Source organism: Engraulis encrasicolus, chromosome 10, assembly GCF_034702125.1.
Source record: "Engraulis encrasicolus isolate BLACKSEA-1 chromosome 10, IST_EnEncr_1.0, whole genome shotgun sequence".
In the NCBI taxonomy this organism is placed as follows: Eukaryota; Metazoa; Chordata; class Actinopteri; order Clupeiformes; family Engraulidae; genus Engraulis; species Engraulis encrasicolus.
In genome coordinates, this window is record NC_085866.1 from 56,090,723 (window position 1) to 56,112,160 (window position 21,438).

Below are 21,438 nucleotides of genomic sequence, written 5' to 3' on the forward strand. Positions count from 1 at the left end.
CTGATGAACATTTTGTACCAAATTGCATGCTTGCATCATTAAGTGAACTATTCCAGGCCTTTATTACAAGTGGAGAGGGTGGCCATGCTGAAAAATTGTGACCACCTTGGATTTATATTTTCATATTTGCATAATTATCATAATTATAAATTATAATAATAGTACACAACTAATAATAGAGTCTTGCTTAAAATGTTGAGAATTTTGTCTTTTGTCTGCAAAAGACAGTAACTAAGTTGTGAAAAATGTGTTTTGTGTTCATAATTAGGCCTACAATCAGCCATGATCTGCTTATTATTCATGTCGGGCAATGAATGTTAAACTTCGGAGATGGCACCATGGGTCACTCAGCAATAGTTAAAGAAACTCCCGCACACTGACCATTTCGCTGTTCTTTCTCTAATAAATGATGTTTCGGTACTAGACCTTCATCAGGCAATCTCTTTCATGAATGAAAGAGATTGCCTGATGAAGGTCTAGTACCGAAACGTTGTTTATTAAAGGGCAATGAATGTTGAATTAACAATTAACGGTTTACCTGTGGTACGTTTGTCACCACACAATTTCCTTATTTTACAAGACATCAACAAACCATTCACAAAGTAGGCCATGTTTAATAGAATCTACACATCAACTTCACCACTTTTTCCTATATGGAATTAACAGTAGCTGCAGTGCATTTCAAGCAGTTCAATCGCCTACCAAATGGTGGCGCTATACTTGACTGCCATTTCACTCATAGGCCATGTTTAATAGAATCTACACATCAACCTCACCACTTTTTCCTATATGGAATAAACAGTAGCTGCAGTGCATTTCAAGCAGTTCACTTACCTACCACATGGTGGCGCTATGCCTGACTGCCATTACACCCATAAAGAAATATTGATAGGCATAATACACACGTATATGTGAAATTTTGCTCTTGTGGATCAATTCAAATTCATTTGGTGACACTTTTCTTGTTGAAGAGGTCAATTTTAATGACATTCCTACATTACCAAAAATCGCTATTTCAACCTTTGTTTTTTATATGAATGTGCAACTTTTGACGATGGCAACACTTAGAATATTGATTTATGCACTCTGATGGATATATATGAGCAAAAACCAAGTTGCCACCTGATCACTCCGACGAACTTGCAAGATAGGATTTCTGGCCCGCCGCCTACTATGAGCAAATTTATAACAGGGGTGTGATGGAGTGTCCATCACTAGGTTTGTGGGTGTGCAAAAGTGGGATGGTGTCAGAAGTTAGATGACCAGTCGTGAGGTCATCGGAGGCGCACCCAGCAGTGTTAGCCATACAAGCGACCACAGGATGGATATTCCTGATGCGGGGGACCCCAACTCTTTGGTGTAGTGGTCAGAGGAGCCCCAGAATACTACCTCGGAAGGTGTGGATTTTAGTCCCGGTGGGCAACTCTACTCCCCTTTACTACAAGGGGCCATGTGTTACGCTTACCTCTTTCCATGCCATCCTGGCTGTTCAAGGCTCCATGTATGACGGCCTGGGCCTCCTGGTTCTTGGTCTTCATGCACTCAATGGTCTCACGCAGGTCATACAACTCAGAGTCCTGAGGGGGGACAGCAGAGGACACAGCACACATTACACCAAGCCCATTATCCTCAAACAAATACAAGAAGAAAGAAACTTCTGTTGCTTATTACACCTTTCATTGTAGTATTTTATTTTGGGTGAGTACACTGAATGTGTGCATGACTGACAATAACTTAAAATTAAGTGGAAAGTGTGTACATCTCCACACAACAGGTGCAGCATACTGTATTTACAAAGGACTTCCAAATTTGACACTTGCACTTTTAATATGAATGGAATGTCACTGACATCGGAAGCTTTGTTTTAGAGTTTGCGTGCGTGCGTGTGCATGCGCAAGCCTGTGTGGGTGTGTGTGTGTGCATCCGTGGAGTCCTTTACAGTGTCTACTGTCCATAATAACTCTTGTTTAACAGAGACCTCACTGCCATAATGAATGCCACTGCCCTGATAAGAGACTCATGTTCACGGATCAGTGCTGTCAAGGCCAAAAAATGAAGAGCATCCTCTAAGCAATCCAGAGCATCCTTCCATGAAGTGCACAAGAACAAAAGGAGAGAAGAGGAGGAGGAGGGGTAGAGGAGGAGAAGAGAAGTAGGGGGGAGTGCTGTGGTTTACACTTAAGCAATCCTCACAGTCACTGAAGCAATGTTAGGTCAGGCGGTTAGGAAGGCAGCCAATGTCGACTGCTACGGTATTCACTTGCCTCCACCCTGAAGGCTGGACATGGTTACGGCATGGCATGGTGCCCGTTACATGGTATTAATGGAGGTCACTGGAAAAGCCTGTCCCCCCTGCCAAACCAGCCACCCTGCCCTACTCACAGCAGCATGTGACGTTGCCAATGTTGACTACTACTGTATAGGCTTGGTATGGCAGCTATTACATGATATTAATGGGATTCGCTGAATCAAACAACCACCACACCCCCCACCCCTGCCAAGCTTAAGGTACGACATGGTTAGGGCATGATATGGCTCACCACATGGGTGGGGGGGTCATTGCAAACCCCTCCCCCTACCACCATGGCTACCCTGCCCCCTCAGACCAGCTTGTGACCCTGATTTGGCGATGCATTTCCGTTTCAGTGGGCATGTGAGGTCACGCTTCGCTTTGTTGTTGTTCTATATATATGTGGGTACACAAAGGGGAGTCGAGGTTTGCATTAGTTACCCACTGGGGTTTACCTCCGGCTGTGACAGACATCTGCCATTTCAGAATGCCAATTAATAGAGAAATAAGCAAAGGGCCATTTGTGCTATCTTACTGTACCTCAGATGTTTTATGATATAACAAAGAAACATTGCTAGACACTATAAATAATAGCTGTTCCACAAAGAGTAGTCCCCCAACAAAGGGCAGTTGTATGTACTTTGGTACACACAGTGGTGCTTAAATTTCTGTGCATGCATCACTCTTACAAAATGACCCACTCCATCACAGTACATCTTTTCAGTTGACTAGAATCACAAGTCACAAGAGGTCACTCTACCCCAGAATCAAATCAATCTTCTGCAGCCTGTGCCAAATGTGCATCAGCACCTTGTGATTACGCACAAACACATGCACACAGTCGCGCAAGCGCACACACGGATGTGTGCGCGCACACACACAGACACAGACACAGACACACACACAGACACACACACAGACACACACACACACACACACACACACATGATGACGTCCAAGTGATGTGGGGCCTTCTAAGGACAAAGCCCCTTGAGAATAGGAGCAGAGGCAGGGCCACGTAAGAGGTAACCGCAGGAGAGAAAACACGATTGTGTCCGAGCAGACAGGATTGACATCCATCTCCTTCCCAGAGAAAGCAACAGACAGGCCATCGCACCCCATGGCCACGTTGGCCTCCGCTACCAGTGCCTTTAACTTCCTGGTACGGTACTGTAGACAACACCTAGAGGAGGGACGGCGGCTCCCTTATCATAGGCAGTCTTGTCGCTTCATCAGCCTGGCAGTATATGATAGCCACTAGGCTGATGATTTCGGGAAGGAGGGTGAAGAGGGGGTTAGGTAACTTGTGATGTCTGCACTGTCTGTTATTTTGTCGTCATCGGATTTCAGGCACTCAGCATGCACCTGGTGATGGGACTGGTCACACGTACGTATGGTCTCGGCCAAGAGATGGAGAGGGGTCTGGCATGCCACATATCTCATCTTGCGTGCTTATCTAGTGCAAGCGATGCAAGCAAGGCTGAAACACTAACACTCTGTGTCCCAGTCACCTCATTATAGGTGCTTATCTAGTGGAATCAAAGCAAGAAAAGCTGAGACACTTACACTGTCTCTCCTTAAGCGCAAGTGACTGTCTGACTATCGTGTCAAGTTGTGTTGAATATTTTATGTCCCCATTAAAATCGTCCAGGTTGTTTAGATGTGTGCTTTAGTTCTCAAGTCCAAGGTCAACGTAAAATATTTAAAAATATAATGGGCCAATTATATAGCATACTGTTGTATTAGATTGCTTTGAGTCGCACCCTTTTGCACTGCAATCACTTATCAATAAATTACTGCCAACTGATTTTGTCACCGACATTTGGTTGTATTGTTTCGAGTTGGGACACATGTTGCTTCCCTGACCTACCTCGATCGGTTAGGAAAGGCCAATAGGAAATTGAGTAATTTCAACGATTTTGCTGCACACATTCAACAACCCCAAGTACGCTCAGGACACAGAGTCTTCTGACTTCAAACGGAATGCTCCAAGTATTTGGTTTAAAACAAGTTCCAGTGCTGTTTACATTCGTGAAAAAACACCTTGCAACGGGAATGTTCCCGAAACATGTTCCACATTCTGAATGAAGAGTTAACAAGACCAAGAACATACCCCACATGCACCTGCACTCTTTTTTACAGGTCAAGTGGGGCCCCGACTCCTGACCCAAACCTACCTTCTGCTCAGCGATCGTGGACAGCAATTTAACTGATTTTGTTAAACACATTCAAGTGCAGTTAGGACATCGTGTTACATGTCAAGGGGCCACAAGTTACAGGTCAACCTACCTTCTGCTCAGCAGTCATGGAGAGCGACTGCAGTCTGGTGGTCATGAGAGCCAGACTCTGCTCGAACGCTGCAACCAGATTAGCCTGAAAATACAAATCATGATTTCAATATGAATTCATTAATAATCACACAATCATAAACCTATAATACGTATCCTATAATATTAACATTCTGTAATGTATCATGGTAAGACAGCCACTGTCTTCACAGTTTTCACACGTAGGACATCAAATGGCTGTTCATACATCCTCTTAATTTAGGTCAGTGCATATTTAAAGAATGGCTTCTCCCGATCCATATCATTCTGTGCTGCATTACACGTCTCTACAGAGCGGCTGAAAGTGAAAGCTGCCAAAACTAGGCCAGGCATTATGACAGGGAAAAAAATCAAAGAATCGTGATGTGTATTTCCCTTCCAGGGTTAATGACATGCAAAACGACAGACTATACAGTACTAATCTCGGAGGAGATTACAAAAAAACAAAAAAAGGCTGTCTGAAGCCATGGACCTTCTTAGGATAGAATACGAATGAAGTAGTGATGAAAGGAGAGGAATTTAGGCTACTTATTATGCGGCCCTAAGTCTGATCCAAAGACTTACTGTAAAAGGGAGAAATACTTTTTTGGAGTTAAGTACTTTCAGTGAATATTGAAGCACAGGAAGAAAGTCTAAAATACAACACTAATAACACCATTTCTTGTTAATGTTGTGTTTTTAAGCTAATCGCTTTTAATCATTTAAAAAGCCAATTCAACAGTAAACACCATGTATACAAAGGCAAAATAATAAATTCCTAGATTTCATGTTGGTAGTAGATGTGATTTACCACCATTACGCCTTATCTGAAATGATTTACTTCGCCAAACAGTTATGTGAGAAATCTGTTGACAACGTGGTGACTTGATTAAATCTGGAAAGGTCGAGGCAGCAGTTGTTAAAAGTAGCCTATGAGCGCATGCTGGGTATTAAATAACATGGCTTCCCCCTGGCACGTCTGCTGCTGTAACGCTACTCAGTTCTGTCCAAGACTAGTCCGGTAGCTACAACTGTCCAGACCACTAAACCACTGCTGTTCACAAAATGCTTGTTTAGCAGCGCTTCATAGAAAGTTTGGTTGAGGTGCTATTTGGATGGGGAAAACGAAAGACGCACAAACGGAAGGAAATCCATGGCACTCTCCTTTACAAAAAGTTAAAAAGCCTTAATACAAATGGCTTGGTCATATTAGACATCTAAAAGACCGCCGCTGCTGTTGCTGTTTGCTCCCTGCCTCCTGTTCCATCTCCCCTTGGCCCTACTCCGTGGCCACTTTCATAACAACAGCTGGAGGAAGGAAAGTTTATAGTGTGATCTGGATTACTAAAATTCTTTTGTACACTGTAACTTAAGTGCATCTGTGATTTCGGTTGTTGACCTTGTGCACATGTGAGAGTGTGTGCACGCGTGTGAGTGTGTGTGCACGCACGCGCGTGCGTGCATGCGTACGTCCGTTCGTGCGTGCGTGTGTGTGCGTGTGCGTGCTTGCGTGCGTGCGTGAGACAAATCTTTCCCTGTACTCTACAGCCTTCTCTGTGCTAAAGCAAGTGTTTATATCACACATGGAGCCAGCAACAGCTTGCAATTTATTTTGGCAGGCACAGTAATCTAACTCGTGATTGAAAAGAATTATGCTAACGAGATAAATATATGAGAGAGATCGTTAAGGAAATGAGGCAATCACAGAGCAGACAGACAGACAGACAGACAGGGGATGCCTTGAGGTGCGTAGCGCTCGTACGTTTTCAGACAGCTGGCTGGTGAGGGCGGCCACCTTGTCTTGGGAGGATTCCAGCTCTCTCCTCAGCTTTCGGATTTGCTGTTGGAAAGGAGAGAATAAGGCACAGGTTGGCTGCTTGTTTCAGTCCAAACACAAGCATGCTTATGAAAAACGGCACAGACAGGTGAGTGTGAATGCAGGTTTCATTCATGAATAACACCAATAAATAAACAAGGAGGCATGGACCAGATGGGAGCTGAAGAAACACATAGACACACAAACGCAAACACTTATGTACACACACGTTTTACATAAACAAATAAAAAAGTGATAGGTAAACAGTTTACAAACACACGTACGTATATCATGGAAACACAGATGTGAACTTGAACTCATTTTGATGTAAAATGTCTCAAGTCAGCATGCAGATCTACAGGTTTGTATGTAGGGAATGTCCTGAGATGTTTTGAGGCGCTATTAATAGTCACAGACCGTAAATAACGACACACAGTATCTGAACACCACACCACGATGTTAGCTGATGTGGGTCAAACTCAGTTTGTCTTCTCACTTGACAAGTAGGTAAATCTAACACCTCAACCACACATGTTTATGGGATGATGTAGTCTGCTTGCTCAGAATACCCTGACAATTTGAAAAGGTGCCTTTATAATGCCTACATTTGAAATAATTTAAAATCATTAATATGTGTATACAAATCCATCTATGAAAAGTGAGAATCCTTAGCAATGACACAGACACTTAGTACATGGGCAGTGCTGGATGGAGATCTACGGTAGATGGTTTTACACACAAGGGGGGACAAAGCAATGCAGGAGCTACGAGTATTTGAGAGGTGGGTGAAATAATTGAATGGATTAAGAATGCAGGGACCAAGATGTAGGAGACAAGGAGAAAGAAAAAAAATGGGTGGACAGTGAGAGAAAGAGAAGGGAAAGAGCAAGAGAGAAAGAGAGAGACTTACCTCTCCCTGTATCCTTTCCTCAGCCTGGGAGGGCAGGACAAAGGGATAGAATAAGAAGAGAGAATAAGCCGCTAAGTGCCAGCTAGCGCACTACTGTGCAGAATAGCATTCTAAATACACTGTAGCAGTGAGGAGCTGGGAGGAATGCTAATAAAGCTTGCAATGGTAATGGTCAGGGTAGCCATTACAAGCCCTGTGCCGCCTCAAGGAGCCACATAAACACTTGTGTAGCGACAAAAATAGAGGAATAAATGGGGTGTAAAAATCTTGTGTGTGTTTGTGTGCGTGCGCGTGTGTGTGTACATGTGAGCAGACATGAATGTGCATGTGATGCGTGTGTGAGTGTGGGCACAGACACATTCTTGGTGAAATTATATAGTGACATGCTGTGCTCTCTAAAAGACCATCTCATACAACCTGGCAAGGGAATGACCAAAATAAGCCTACTGTAGGCTCTCATTCATCCCCATTTTTCCACAGTCTCTAAATCACTTATTCAGTGTCAGTCGAAACGCATGACAGCACACTGATCCGGATCAATACTAAACCTCCAGCCTGGATGGCTGGGCCAATGCTGTCAGCCTGGGTCCATGTGGTCAATGCTCCAGTGGGTAACCAAAGCCCCTGTCTGCCTAGCCCCCTCCCTTGTCCTCCTGCTAGGCCCAGCCCATATCACCCCAAGGACCCCTCTGGGTTCCTGATCTGGCCCAGGACTGTATGTTTCTCCCTCTTTTGCTGTATGTGGAGAATGGCAGGAATTGCAGAGCACTGCGGCTACAGTATACACACAGGAGATGCTGACCTGATCACATGCTGCATAGTCTAGAGAAGGACGGGTGGGGTGGGGTGAGTGTGTGTGTGTGTGTGTGTGTGTGTGTGTGTGTGTGTGTGTGTGTGTGTGTGTGTGTGTGTGTGTGTGTGTGTGTGTGTGTGTGTGTGTGTGTGTGTGTGTGTGTGTGTGTGTGTGTGTGTGTGTGTGTGTGTGTGAGTGTGTGTTGCATAGTCTAGAGAAGGAGGGGCGGGTTTGTGAATGTGTGTGAGTGTGTGTGTGTGTGCATGTGGGTGTGCGCTCATGTGTTTGTGTGAGCAAGGGAGGGGTCTCGGTGTGTGTATATAAGTGTGTGTTACAGTGCGTACAGCAGCCAGTCACCCACCAACCAGCCCGCCCACCCTGGCAGGGACTTATAAAGTTACAGCAGGCCGGCTTGACTTACCGAGGAGTAGGTGGACGATACGCTGGATGCCAGAGAGAGCATGGAGCCGTGAACTAGAGATTGGGGAAAGCATGTGACAGAAAGGAAGAGGGGGAGGGAGAAAGAGAGGGATAAGGGAAGGGGGGGAGAGATAGAGAGAGAGAAAGGGAGAGAGGGAGAGAGAGAAAGGGAGAGAGGGAGAGAGATAATTGTAGGTATAAGAATTGTAGCCAGAATAGAGCACAGTAAAAATTGCCGTTACATAAAAATCATGTTACGGTAATGATTTTGAGAAAGACATATTTAGGGTTTAAAACAATAGTGGGGATGAATGAATGTAATTCAAATTGTAATATTTTTGTCAATTGGTAAATAACTCTCTACCTGGGACAGGGTGCTGAATGATCATAACATATCCCTATAACATTTTTACCAATACTATAACTAATTTACTACTACTACTACTACTACTACTACTACTACTACTACTACTACAGTAACTTCTCAGTAGCCCTCATGATGCCGTGATGTTAAGCATCTGCCTCACCATCGTCGCATCCATCTCGGTCCCTGAAGGATCCGGATCGGATCATGCTCTTGGGCCTCTCCACCAAGGATAGGGTGGAGCCCAGCGGCGAGGCGCCGTAGAGCTCGAACCCGGCGTCGGGGGTGGGGATGCTGTTGGAGCGGGTCATGCGGGGGGTGCCACTGCTACTGGGGCTCGGGGCCACTGTGGGGTGAGGGGAGGAAGAGGAGGGGAGAGCCAGTAAGGTGTGAATCGGGGCTGGCCAAAGTGAAAGTATGAGCAAATGTATTGTGTAAGTACAACACTAGCAGGGGTGGCTAAAGTAAAATTAGAGGTGAACTTATGGTGTAAGAAGAACTACACCAGCACACTATATTACATGGCTGATACACCAGTTATCCCACTCTACCTAATGAGGTGGCTAGATGCTGTTGATACTGAAACAAAACAAAAGCCCTCGAATTTCATCCAACCAGCATCTCGTGCATCGCTCTATGGTAACTGTAGACCAGTCACTCAGTGAAGTTACTTGTTTTGTAAGTAAACTACATGTTGTTGTTTTTTTTTTACTTATGTGTTTATTTTGGGCACCTCTGGGTGTGGATCAGTAAATTGTCCATATAGAGCAAACTGTACAGCATGCAAGACAGAGTCACTGTGAGGGGGTTAAGATGCGGGAGATGGGGAGGACAGTCAGTAGGTGTCCTATTATGGTATATACTAAGACATTTAGTACACTGTGTGAGTGCTGACTGTGGGGATGACATCCTATGCCGAAGAGTAGAGGAGTCGTAAGAGATGGAAAGTTGGGCTCATTAAGAAAGAGATTACACCAGCCATGCCACAAAGTCGTGTATGAGCAGGATAGATAATGATATAGGTCCCCAAGTTCACAATCAATACTGTGCAGAACTATGGTCATGTTATTTGTGATTGATGCAGCTTTTCAATGCAGGATTGTCTTTCACTGAGTTGGATACTGACAGGCTGTCAATAGCGAGATGAAAAGTGATGTTCAACTAGGCGTCTGGTGGAGGCCAAACATTTTGTATAGTCCACAGTCACTAATTGGTCAATAATTGAATTTAAGCATCCATGGGGAAAAGAGCTACTGTGCGTAGACTGACACTGCACACCTGCCCGTTTGACAGACAGTCAATAATATTGTTAATTTTCGTCACAAATGCCCCAAAGCCAATAAAAGTGCCTAAAATGAATTAAAATGTGTCTACGCAATGGTACAGAATGACACATTGATCATGACAAACGGTGTGCAGCAAGAGTGCTGTTGGCTCAAAGTCTGCTGAGACCTTCGCTGATACTCTGACACCCAATGAAAAAAAAACATCTGCCATCAACCCTGTCAACAGGCCTGGGGCCCGGGGATCGAGTTTGGTACTCAACCAGGTTAGTGAGGGGACCCTGTGGAAAAAGAGGAGGGGAGAGGAGAAGGAGAGGATAAGAGAGGAGAGGAGGGGAGGGGTACAGGCAGAGAGAGGAAGGGGAGTGTGTGTGTGTTTGTGTGTGTGAGAGAGAGAGCGAGAGAGAGAGAGAGAGAGAGAGAGAGAGAGAGAGAGAGAGAGAGAGAGAGAGAGAGAGAGAGAGAGAGAGAGAGAGAGAGAGACAGAGAGAGAGAGACAGAGAGAGAGACAGAGAGAGAGAGACAGAGAGACAGAGAGACAGAAAGAGACAGAGTGTGTGATTGGTGCTACACCACATTAGTGAGGGGCCTCTTTTAGCAAGAGCTGAGAGGACATGGGGAGACCATGTGTGTGGGTGTCTGTGTGAGAGTTTGGTACTCACCAACATTAGTCAGGGGCCCCTTCCCAATGGAGGAGGTGGGCAGGGAGATGGGGGAAGGCAACTGGGGTGGGCTGTCGGACTCCATCAGGCTCATGACGTTATGGGAGTGCCGCCTCTCCTTCCCATCATCCTCTACCTGTGACACGCTGTACTGACTGCAATACAACAACAGGGGGCAGTGTTACACTTTTGTTGATGCAAATGTGCATTTGATGGCATTCAGACAGTGATTTGTTAAGTATTTGCATCATAATGTGACCTGTTTGTCTGATTTCCATTATAATTCTACATGTATGTTTCTGTGGTGGCCAATTGTACAAAAACTATACGGGGCAGAATGGATGGTTAAATAATAGTACCTTAATCCTTTCTTTGGGAGTGTGTTTCGGTCCCTTTGTGTGCTGCTGAAATGAAAAAAAGACAAGACAAGTCAGTGAAAAAGGAAAGAAAATGACAATGTCAGAGCGCTGACAGATTCTGAAAAGCCAAAAGAAATGAGGCAATCCACTGTCACTCTACGGGAGGCAGGAAAAGACATTTTAATTACTGCCGTCAGGCTAAATTGACATTCTATTAGGAGTTGCTTCTATTCTGTGGAGATTGGGATAATAGGCATTCCATGATAATAGCCCCTCCTTTGTTGGCACGGCTACTGGCTTTGTTCATCAGCCGGCTGTGGGCTGGAACTGAACAGAGACATGTACTGAACAAGGAGGACAATGTGAGGTGTGAAGACAATAGGGATTTAGAGAAATGCTGGGCTTGCTACCGTATGTGGCCCGTGTCGGGGCCAGATCAGAGAAGAGGACAAAGAAATGTAGTGAGAGAGGACGTGTGCGGAGAATGGGGATTTTGTGAACTGCTGGGCTTGCTAATGTGTGCAGCCCATGTAAAGGCCAGATCTGGGCCGGATGGCTATCTGACTCTGATATTCACCAGGGAGGAGAGTGTGCTTATAGTATGACCTTGCAGCTGTCTCATTCCCACACATGCTGTGTGCATGGGGGTGTGTCATGCCACTGCATTCCAAATGAAGTTCCAATCTGGTGCACATGCATATAGATGAGCTGTGATGCTTTGTACACTATGTGTTTTGGAATGCACTATACGTATTGTTAAGACATGTCTAACAAACAAAATGAGTCAAGCTGCCGTGCAGAATATATTCCATGCTCCACTCTGTCCACTGTATGTCACTGATCATGGCCTTGTTAGGAAGCAATATTTTTGTCTACTGCCTGTCTCCTATAACCACAAGCTATATAACACAATGTCCCTCTCCTGTTTGTCCTTTGTCCAAATGAATACAATAATAACATACATGCAGTTCCTAGGATGAACACTAGATGGCACTAGGTTCCGGTTTTTTTTTTACCCAACCTACCATCACAAACCGGGGAGTAGGAAAGGAAAAAAACGAAAACAAAAGGAAAGTGAGCCCATAAACTCATAAATAGCAGTAGCTGCCCACGCCACCACCATTCAGTGGGCCCGAGGGGCTAGAGATTTAGAGATGGCTGGGATGGTGAGGAGCATACGAGAGCTGCGTTAGCAGCAGGGGCAGAGAGGAGGGAGCAGTGAGAGGCTCAGGGCCAGACAGGAAATTCGGGCCCGTGCCCCTGTCACGCAGCGTGTGCACAGAGCAGACACTTTATTGAGGAATGAATCACTGGGGTACGAAATGCCCATGGGCTGAAGTCATGTGTGTGTGTGTGTGTGTGTGTGTGTGTGTGTGTGTGTGTGTGTGTGTGTGTGTGTGTGTGTGTGTGTGTGTGTGCGTGTGCGTGCGTGCGTGCGTGCGTGCGTGCGCGCGCGTGTGTGTGCGCGCGCGCGTGTGTGTGTGTGTGTGTGTGTGTGTGTGTGTGTGTGTGTGTCTGTGAGAGAGTGAGAGTGAGAGTGAAAGAGAGAATACAGACTGAGAGAGAAAAATAGAGGGAAGGGGGACAGAAAAAGTGTGTGTGTGTGTGTGTGTGTGTGTGTGTGTGTGTGTGTGTGTGTGTGTGTGTGTGTGTGTGTGTGTGTGTGTGTGTGTGTGTGTGTGTGTGTGTGTGTGTGTGTGTGTGTGTGTGTGTGTGTGTGTGTGTGTGTGCCTGATAGAGAGAGTAGGGGATTCATTATTCAGTGTTCCTCTATGAGGGGGTTTGAGAGAGAGAGAGAGAGAGAGAGAGAGAGAGAGAGAGAGAGAGAGAGAGAGAGAGAGAGAGAGAGAGAGAGAGAGAGAGAGAGAGAGAGAGGGGTAGAGAGAGAGAGAGAGAGATGTTGCCTTAGGGGAACTTCGACTCACAGCATGGTGATTCAGTCATGAGTTTAACTGTCTGCCACCGCTGATGGAACCATATCCACTATATTAAACACCAGACAATTGCTTTACTGGAGTTGTTCATTCTCTCCATGTAAACATATCGCAATAGATGGCCGTACATAGTAGCTATACATAGAAGCATCAGTGATGTGGAATCTTTCTTACATTCCAAATAAGGCTGTAGCCTACTAACAGATGCTACTGTTCTGATTCAGCCAGCAGTTGGAGGTGGGGCCCACTTTTTTTTACTTTTAGCCCTAGCTGTTTTAAGAGCTTAAAGTAAATACTCAAGATAGTTCACTTCAACCGCAAGCTTATGTTCACTGGAAACAACTTCCTCCAGGTAAAAGTTTCAAGTTTGAAGTGCCATACGCTGAATAAGAATTTGTGGTAACACACAACCATTCAGCAGTTTCAAATCTTAAATAATATCAATATCAAATTTAATAACAAAGGTACTCTACTCTACTCTGCATCATTAGGCTAGGCTTAACATGATTCAACAGAGTAATTTAAGATTGGGGTTTGGCAACATTAAGCTAGGGTCCACAGGATACTGTAACTCATGCAAGTGAGAATGCATATGTAGGTGATACATTTATGGCTCCTTTTTGGAAAATGCTTTGAATAAAAGCATCTACTAAATACAACGTAATGTAATGCATACCTGTCACCATTATACCAGTGTATAACTGGCATGAGTGATGCATATACAGGTGCTGATGCACTTTGTATAAAAGCATCTGCTAAATGTACTGTAATGGAATGCAATATAATGAAATAATATAATGCATACTTGTCTGTCAAAGTCAGAGACGTCCTGCTGCCTGTGCTCCAACCCCCCAGCGAGACCCGGTCCTCGTGCCGAGAGCCCGCGTCTGAGCCGCTGTCCCCAGCCGGCGAGACACTCAGCTGGGCAGGCAGAGACTCCATGCTCCGGTGCAGGCCAGAGAGACGGGGGTACAGCAGCGGAGAGCCGGAGCTGCTGCGACTCATGGAGATGGAGGTGGTGCTGGAGAAGCAGTCGGAGGTGTTGACGTTGAGCAGCGGAGCAGGGCTGGGGGTCAGGCAGGGGGAGGTGGAGGAGGGCAGGCCGGCCAGGTCCTGTAGCTTGGAGTAGGGGGGCACGCGCGGAGGCAGCTTGTCCTGGATGCTGCCCACCCCGGAGTCGGCGCTGCTCGTGCTCACGTTGTCCGGCTGGATGGGCTTGCTCATGGACTTGCTGCTGGGTAGCCTATGAAATTTATCATAAAAAAATATTACAGTATGGTTTTATACTTCCTCATATTGAATTTAGCTCTCTAAGAGATAATCTAAGAGAGACCGACATGGAGGGCCAATCCATCAGCAACAACATGGAAGGATGAAAAGTATACAACACAACATGGTAAATACCTAGGTGAGGAGTGGTCAGAGTATTTCCCTCCAATGGACGGCTGCCTGAGACCCTGCAGCTTGGAGCTTGGCACGTCCACGTTCGAATGGGAGGAGCTTGTGGAGCTCGTGGACTTGACCGAGCCATCTCCACACTCTGAGTCCGACACCACGGCTTTGGCTTTGGCCTTCTCCTTCTCCCTGTCCGTCTGGTTGACTGGAGCGCTTCCACCCAGGCTGGCCCTGCCAAAGCTCTTCCCACTGCCTGGCTCCTTCAGTCTAGACGGGGCAGGTATGGAGGAGCTGACTTTCGTGCTGGCAGTGGGAGTGCCCACGTCTATGGCACTGCTCGCCGGTCGCGCCGATCCCGGACGAGGACCCACCAGCGTCAGTGCACTGGACTTGGCAGGCCGTGGCAGGCTGCGGTACTGGATGTTACTGCGTGCATTGGGGGCCAGAAAGCCTTGGTCTGCGTTCGACACATCGAGGCTGGTCTTTCTCCCTCCTCCTCCTCCTCCTCCACCTCCTCCTCCTCCACTGCTGCCTGTGGCAGGTTTGACGGGGATGCCGGAAGACTTGGGGATTTTCCCGACGGTGGCGGATCCTCCGGATATGGCAGTGCCCCCTGTGGTCATGACGGTGGCGGTGCCCGTGGTGGGGGTGGGCTTCTTGTAGCCAAATGAGCTGCCAGCCGAGGGCCTCACAAGGCCAGATGGTGGCTTTCGGTTCTCGCCCCCTCTGCCCCCCTCCTTCCCCGCGTCAGAGCACGAGCGCTGGAGGCCCGAGTTCTTCACCGCCATCTTTGCCTTGTCCACTGGCTTCTCCTCATTTTTCTGTGCTGCAAATGAGCAAAACAAACAGAATTTCAATATAAATTCAACTTGTGCATGAGTACATCAGACCTATATTGTTTCTATATGCTCTTCTACAAACATTCTAACCCAAAAGAACATTCATATTAATTTATTATACTACATTACATTCTATAATGTAAAATTACATCAATACAAACACATCATCCATTTAGGAAACGTAACACTTAATTCATTGCACCATTAGGCGTCAATCAGATTGACTAGCATTAATGACCGTAAATCATCATCACCACCAGTAAGTGGCGCTTAACCCTCTAATGCAGTTGCACTGAAACGGTCAAATGCTGCTACGCCGCCTTGCTGCTATTAATTATCATGACAATTTCCAGCCCCGCTCAAAAATAGCAGCAGCAGCAGCAGCCTCCTGGTCACTACAGGAAGCAGGAGAGGAGCTACTAGAGCCGGCTGTAGAGTCTTACCACACCCTGCTGGAAAAACACATTCCCCATGTCATCGACTATGAGTAGTGTGTGTGTGTGTGTGTGTGTGTGTGTGTGTGTGTGTGTGTGTGTGTGTGTGTGTGTGTGTGTGTGTGTGTGTGTGTGTGTGTGTGTGTGTGTGTGCCTATTTCTGCGTGTTGCAAGCGTACAGTCTCAGCAGTTCTCTGCAGTCCCAGTTGACCCACCACACAACCCCACCACACCGATACCACACCACAGCCATCCACCTAACCTATTCATCTATCTGCCTCTATTCCCTTACGTGCTCCCCATCTATCAATTTGTTCTCTCTCTCTCTTTCTCTCTCTCTTTCTCTTTCTCTCTCTCTCTCTCTCTCTCTCTCTCTCTCTCTCTCTCTCTCTCTCTCTCTCTTTCTCTCTCTCTCTCTCTCTCTCTCTCTCTCTCTCTCTCTCTCTCTCTCTCCATCCCTCCCTGTGCTGATGAAAGTAGTGAGAGTAGTGGGTGATATACATCCCCAAACTAAGGCCATGTGGAGCGGAGATGCAGAGACTGCTGGGGTAGAGTGTAGTGTTTATGGGCCAGGGCTTAATTTAATTAACAGCCAATATGGCTGTGGACAAGGGGCCAGCAGGCCGCTGTTGGGCTAAACCGATACAGATGTCTGAATGGCACACTATAATTCCTACTAAAGACTTCCTTTGGTCCCCCGTACCAAGTGGATAATTTGTTTTGTTTTGATTTTGTTCGTGTTTAAACAAAAGCAGCTTTCTGTCACACATTACTGTTCGTCTTTGCCCTGGAGTTACTGTTTAATCGTTAATACTACACAACACAATGCTGAAATGAATGTGGTGCAGTGATGCACAATAGTGACGGGACAGGATATCTGGATTCAGTTTGGGTTATTTATAAATATGCAATTCAAATATACAGTACAATGTGCAGGCAAGGACACAGCGGGTCGGATCCCAAAGGAAAGTGGCTAGAGACAACTGGGATCTTTAATAAATCTGAAAATTCAGTTTACTTCACAAGGAAACCCGTGGCCGCCATTGGCCGGTAATGTAAAGTCTATTTAACCTTTTGCATTGAAAACATGGCAGTACTAATTAAGGGTAAAACAATAGAAAAACAAAGTGATTTCAGACTGGGACAAAATCAAATGAGGGATAAAAGGGTCTGGGAGTGCTGACAGCGTTTAAATACACTACAAAAGACATGACAGACGGAGGCCCAGAGATCTTCCTCAAAGAACCCCTCTGAGCCTCTGAGCAGAGGGCAGCAACATACAATAGACTCAGAATCACCCTATTTGGATGCCTGGGCTATCTGAACCTTATGATTGCAGACAGCCTTCTGGACAGAGCACAGATAACACACACACGCACACGCACATGCACACGAGCACGCACACGCACACGCATTTCCTTATCACTGGTCAAGGTAATGCACAAAGGGGAAAAAAAGCTAATGGCTTTCTGAAGCACTCTGGCTAATGAGCAGAATGTTGCCACCACACAAGTGTACCCATGCCATGTGCATGTGAGCATATCTGCTTGCTTGGCAGGTGGGTTTGCAACAGTGAGATAGAGGGAGAAACAAAGAAATGAAATGACCAGAATACACATGTACTACCAAAGAAGACAACTATACAGAAAATCCTATGACCAACACTATCCAGGAAACCTTAACTGAACTGATTCCACAGACGAGTAGCATGCGGTTAATTTCCACAGTAGAATTGCTATTTTTAGTATATATTTGATTCTTTATTATTTTTTCTACTGTTTTGTCATTAATTAATTTATATTCATTCAATTTTGATATTACTGATGAGGCATCCAGTTTCCTTCATAGGGCACCTCTGAGTCATATTTCCTGTTCTCTGGGCTTGGTCTGAGCCTAGTATGAGCTACTGAAGTCCTTTCTCCAAAGAAGATCACATCTCCACACCAGACCACAGCCTTTGGAAAAAAAGAGAAACCCAGAAGACAATAATTGCCTCTCGGTTGCTTTGAGTCCTCGGCGTACGTGAATCAGCTAATAGTCCCCACCGTAAGAAACATCAACCATATGTGTAGCCAGTGAGCCGTGGCTGTATTCAAGCCTTCCAGAGACCAGAGATAATTCAAACCTGAGAATGTGCTGTGACGTATGCATCCTTCTTCTCCTCCTCCTCTGCCTCTTCCATCATCCCCTTCTCTTCACTCTCCTCCTCTCCTCCCCGTCTTCGTAATCCTACCTCTCCTCCTAATCATGTCCCTTCATCTCCTGCTCCTTCTCCTCCTTCATCCTCCCGCTCCTTTTCATCCTCTCTCCTCCTCTATCCTCTTCCCTCTCCTCCATCCTCCTCCTTTCTCCTCATCCTTCATTCTCTTCTCTTCACTCTCCTCCATGTCATCCTCCTCTTCCTCTTCTTCCTTCCCCTTCTTCCTCTCCTTCTCTTTCTCATATTCAGTCGTCACCCTTCCTCTTCTCTTCACTCTCCTCCTCTCTCCTGTCCTCTTAATCCTCTATCTCCTCCACCTCCACCTCTTCCTACTCCCTCTTCTCTTTATTCTAATACTCCTCTCCCTCCGTCATCTCTTCTCTTTACTCTTTTCCTTCTTCTCCACTGCTTCATTCTTCCTCTTCTCTTCACTCCTCTCATCCTCCTCCTCTTTCTCATCATCCTCCTTCTGCTCTTCACTCTTTGTCTTCTTCACCTCTTCACCCTCCATCCTCTACTCTTCACTCCTCTTCTTATCCTTTTTTGTCCTCTGTCCCTCTTCTCCCCTTTCTCCTCACTTTTCTCCTCTTCCTACTTATTCACCTCATCCTTCTTTCTCACCCTTCTCTTCTCTTTCTCACCACTGCCTGCTCTACTTTTTCTTCTCCACTTGCTTACTGTAACTGTATCTTCTCTTTCGCGACACTCCTCCACCTCTGCCTCCTCTCATCCTCTCTCTACTTGCTGTCCTTCTCGTCTCTCTTCTCTCCCTCCTTCTCCTTGTTCTTCATCCTCCTCTTCTGTGTGTTGGTGGTTATTATGGTGACGTGTGAGTCTCTCTTCTCTCCTCTGAGAGTGAAGGATGAGGACGGTGATGTTGACAAAGACTTTCGTTGCACTAGACATTAACATTTGCCGACCTGCTGAAAGACTAATGAGCACTCTCTCTCTCTCTCTCTCTCTCTCTCTCTCTCTCTCTCTCTCTCTCTCTCTCTCTCTCTCTCTCTCTCTCTCTCTCTCTCTCTCTCTCTCTCTCTCTCTCTCTCTCTCTCTCAATCCTCTATCTATCTCTACCCTCTTGACCTTTCTCCCTTTCTCTGTTCTTCTTTCGGTCCCTCATTTTCTTTTCATTTCACTTTTAGAAATGCATCTATGCATTGCTCTCTGTCTGTCTGTCTGTCTGTCTGTCTGTCTGTCTGTCTGTCTGTCTGTCTGTCTGTCTGTCTGTCTGTCTGTCTGTCTGTCTGTCTGTCTGTCATGTTGGTCTAGTCTAGAGCGGTTGTCAGTCCTCCGCGTGGCGGGTTGGCTCCCCGCCTGAGCGACTGGTAGACAGCTCTATGGCTTTCCACTTTCCTATTGACCCTGCTGATTCCTTCTTCATTCATTGACTCATTTTTCCTTCCTTTCTTTCTTTCTTTCTTTCTTTCTTTCTTTCTTTCTTTCTTTCTTTCTTTCTTTCTTTCTTTCTTTCTTTCTTTCTTTCTTTCTTTCTTTCTTTCAGTTCCAAAGGCATGCAAACTACATTATGGTTTCTACAAAAGAACACTGAGTGATATGTGTGAATTTTCTCGTGTGCATTTCTCTGACTGACATTATAATAATCCCCTTCTTACCAACATGCAATTCTTAGAATGTAATCCCATTATAAAGTGAATTCGGTAGCTTTTCTCCAAGTACTGTGTGTGTGTGTGTGTGTGTGTGTGTGTGTGTGTGTGTGTGTGTGTGTGTGTGTGTGTGTGTGTGTGTGTGTGTGTGTGTGTGTGTGTGTGTGTGTGTGTGTGTGTGTGTGTGTGTGTGTGTGTGTGTGTGTGTGTGTGTGTGTGTGTGTGTGTGTGCACGCGTGCGCGTGCGCGTGCACGTGCGCATGCTATGTTGTGAGTGGTCGACACATTTCGGTGTTGACAGCAGAGCAGTGACGACAGCAATTTAACACATGCCTCATATATCACCCTTTAAACCTGTGGCTAGACACCTCAACCTCCAGAGACTGGCACACACACACACACACACACACACACACACACACACACACACACACACACACACACACACACACACACACACACACACACACACACACACACACACACACACACACACACACACACACACACACACACACACACACACACACACCAAATACACTGTCCAGATGGTTTCTTTGAAACTCAGCTGCACAAACTGTAGCCATTTTGTCCTCTCTTTTTCCCTTTGTGGGGTAGTTGGGTAGCCGTTTAATGTGACCAAAAGAAGTCACAAAGCATAAGGTGGACACTAAACACAGGAGAGTAAGGAAAAAAAATGTGCTAACAAATAGCTGGTTTCTTTCTTTCTTTCATTTATTTTTGTCGCTGCCCAAGGTTTTAAAACTGCTGCTATAAATTCCCTGCCGTAAATACAGACTCCTTAGACAGAGGGAAGAAGAAAAAGAAAATGCCACTACTGGACAGAGAAAAACAAAGGCTTTGTGGACGGCAGTCAGTACGCTTTGGGAATACGCTCTGCCAGGAAGGAATGAGGGAGAGGGAGGAGGGGAGAGAGAGAGAGAGAGAGAGAGAGAGAGAGAGAGAGAGAGAGAGAGAGAGAGAGAGAGAGAGAGAGAGAGAGAGAGAGAGAGAGAGAGAGAGAGAGAGAGAGAGAAAGTTTGGGTTGGGTGGAGATGACATTGGGACTGGCATTGGGTAGTGCCAGCCCAGGCCGGGTGAGGCGAGGCAAGGCGAGGCAGGGAGGGGAGGGGACGGGATGGGGATGGGGATGGGAAGAGGTGGAGGGCAGGGGTTGGGGAGAGGTGGAGGGCAGAGGGAGGGTGATTTAAAGCGCAGTGGTGTGTTATCAAAGCCATTTGTGGGCAACAGCTGCCCTGGCGCGATGCCAAGCCCCTCCCCTACTTCCCCTACTCTGTACTCCCTGCAGCGTGGTGGCACAGTGGGACATCACTGCCCCAGTCATTTGCCCCAACACACACTTTCGACGACAGGCTCATCTAGGCTTTTGTTACAGCCTAGTCAAGCAGCTGATCCAGCACACACACACACACAGTCTATAAGGCGCTTTATGCACGTACAGCATCTCACTGCCCACCAGTCATCATGGCCAAAGAGGATTTTTAAAATGTTGCTTGTGTATTTATTTTGTGAGCATGTGTCTGAGTTTGCATATGCTTACATTTTGACTAGCCATATTGTGGGGTCATCGCACGGTCATGAGTCTTTATGCTAATGCCACACAGTTACTAGAATACTGTTTATGCAACATAGGATCAGGCTACCCGTGGAGACCAAATGTATGTTTGAGCATATGTATGTAACCTGTGTGTGTGTGTGTGTGTGTGTGTGTGTGTGTGTGTGTGTGTGTGTGTGTGTGTGTGTGTGTGTGTGTGTGTGTGTGTGTGTGTGTGTGTGTGTGTGTGTGTGTGTGTGCACCTCTCACCTGC

At 46.1% G+C, this 21,438-nt stretch overlaps 1 protein-coding gene across 6 annotated transcripts in view; it reads right to left on the reverse strand.

The window, feature by feature from the left end:
• Positions 1 to 21,438, reverse strand: part of LOC134457394 (neuron navigator 1-like) — a 171,107-nt gene that overhangs the window by 16,024 nt on the left and 133,645 nt on the right. For 3 of the 6 annotated variants that reach the window (XM_063209401.1, XM_063209402.1, XM_063209400.1), the window contains exons 8-18: positions 21,435 to 21,438; positions 14,542 to 15,358; positions 13,943 to 14,380; positions 11,204 to 11,248; positions 10,845 to 10,999; positions 9,063 to 9,245; positions 8,537 to 8,589; positions 7,323 to 7,346; positions 6,359 to 6,436; positions 4,580 to 4,663; positions 1,466 to 1,577 (exon numbers count right to left, since the gene is read on the reverse strand). The exon at positions 21,435 to 21,438 is cut by the window's right edge and continues 330 nt beyond it. In XM_063209401.1, coding sequence (XP_063065471.1) covers positions 1,466 to 1,577; positions 4,580 to 4,663; positions 6,359 to 6,436; positions 7,323 to 7,346; positions 8,537 to 8,589; positions 9,063 to 9,245; positions 10,845 to 10,999; positions 11,204 to 11,248; positions 13,943 to 14,380; positions 14,542 to 15,358; positions 21,435 to 21,438 — 1,993 coding nt within the window. The remainder of the gene's footprint in view (positions 1 to 1,465; positions 1,578 to 4,579; positions 4,664 to 6,358; positions 6,437 to 7,322; positions 7,347 to 8,536; positions 8,590 to 9,062; positions 9,246 to 10,844; positions 11,000 to 11,203; positions 11,249 to 13,942; positions 14,381 to 14,541; positions 15,359 to 21,434) is intronic. The other 3 variants (XM_063209404.1, XM_063209403.1, XM_063209405.1) reach the window with 3 other exon arrangements.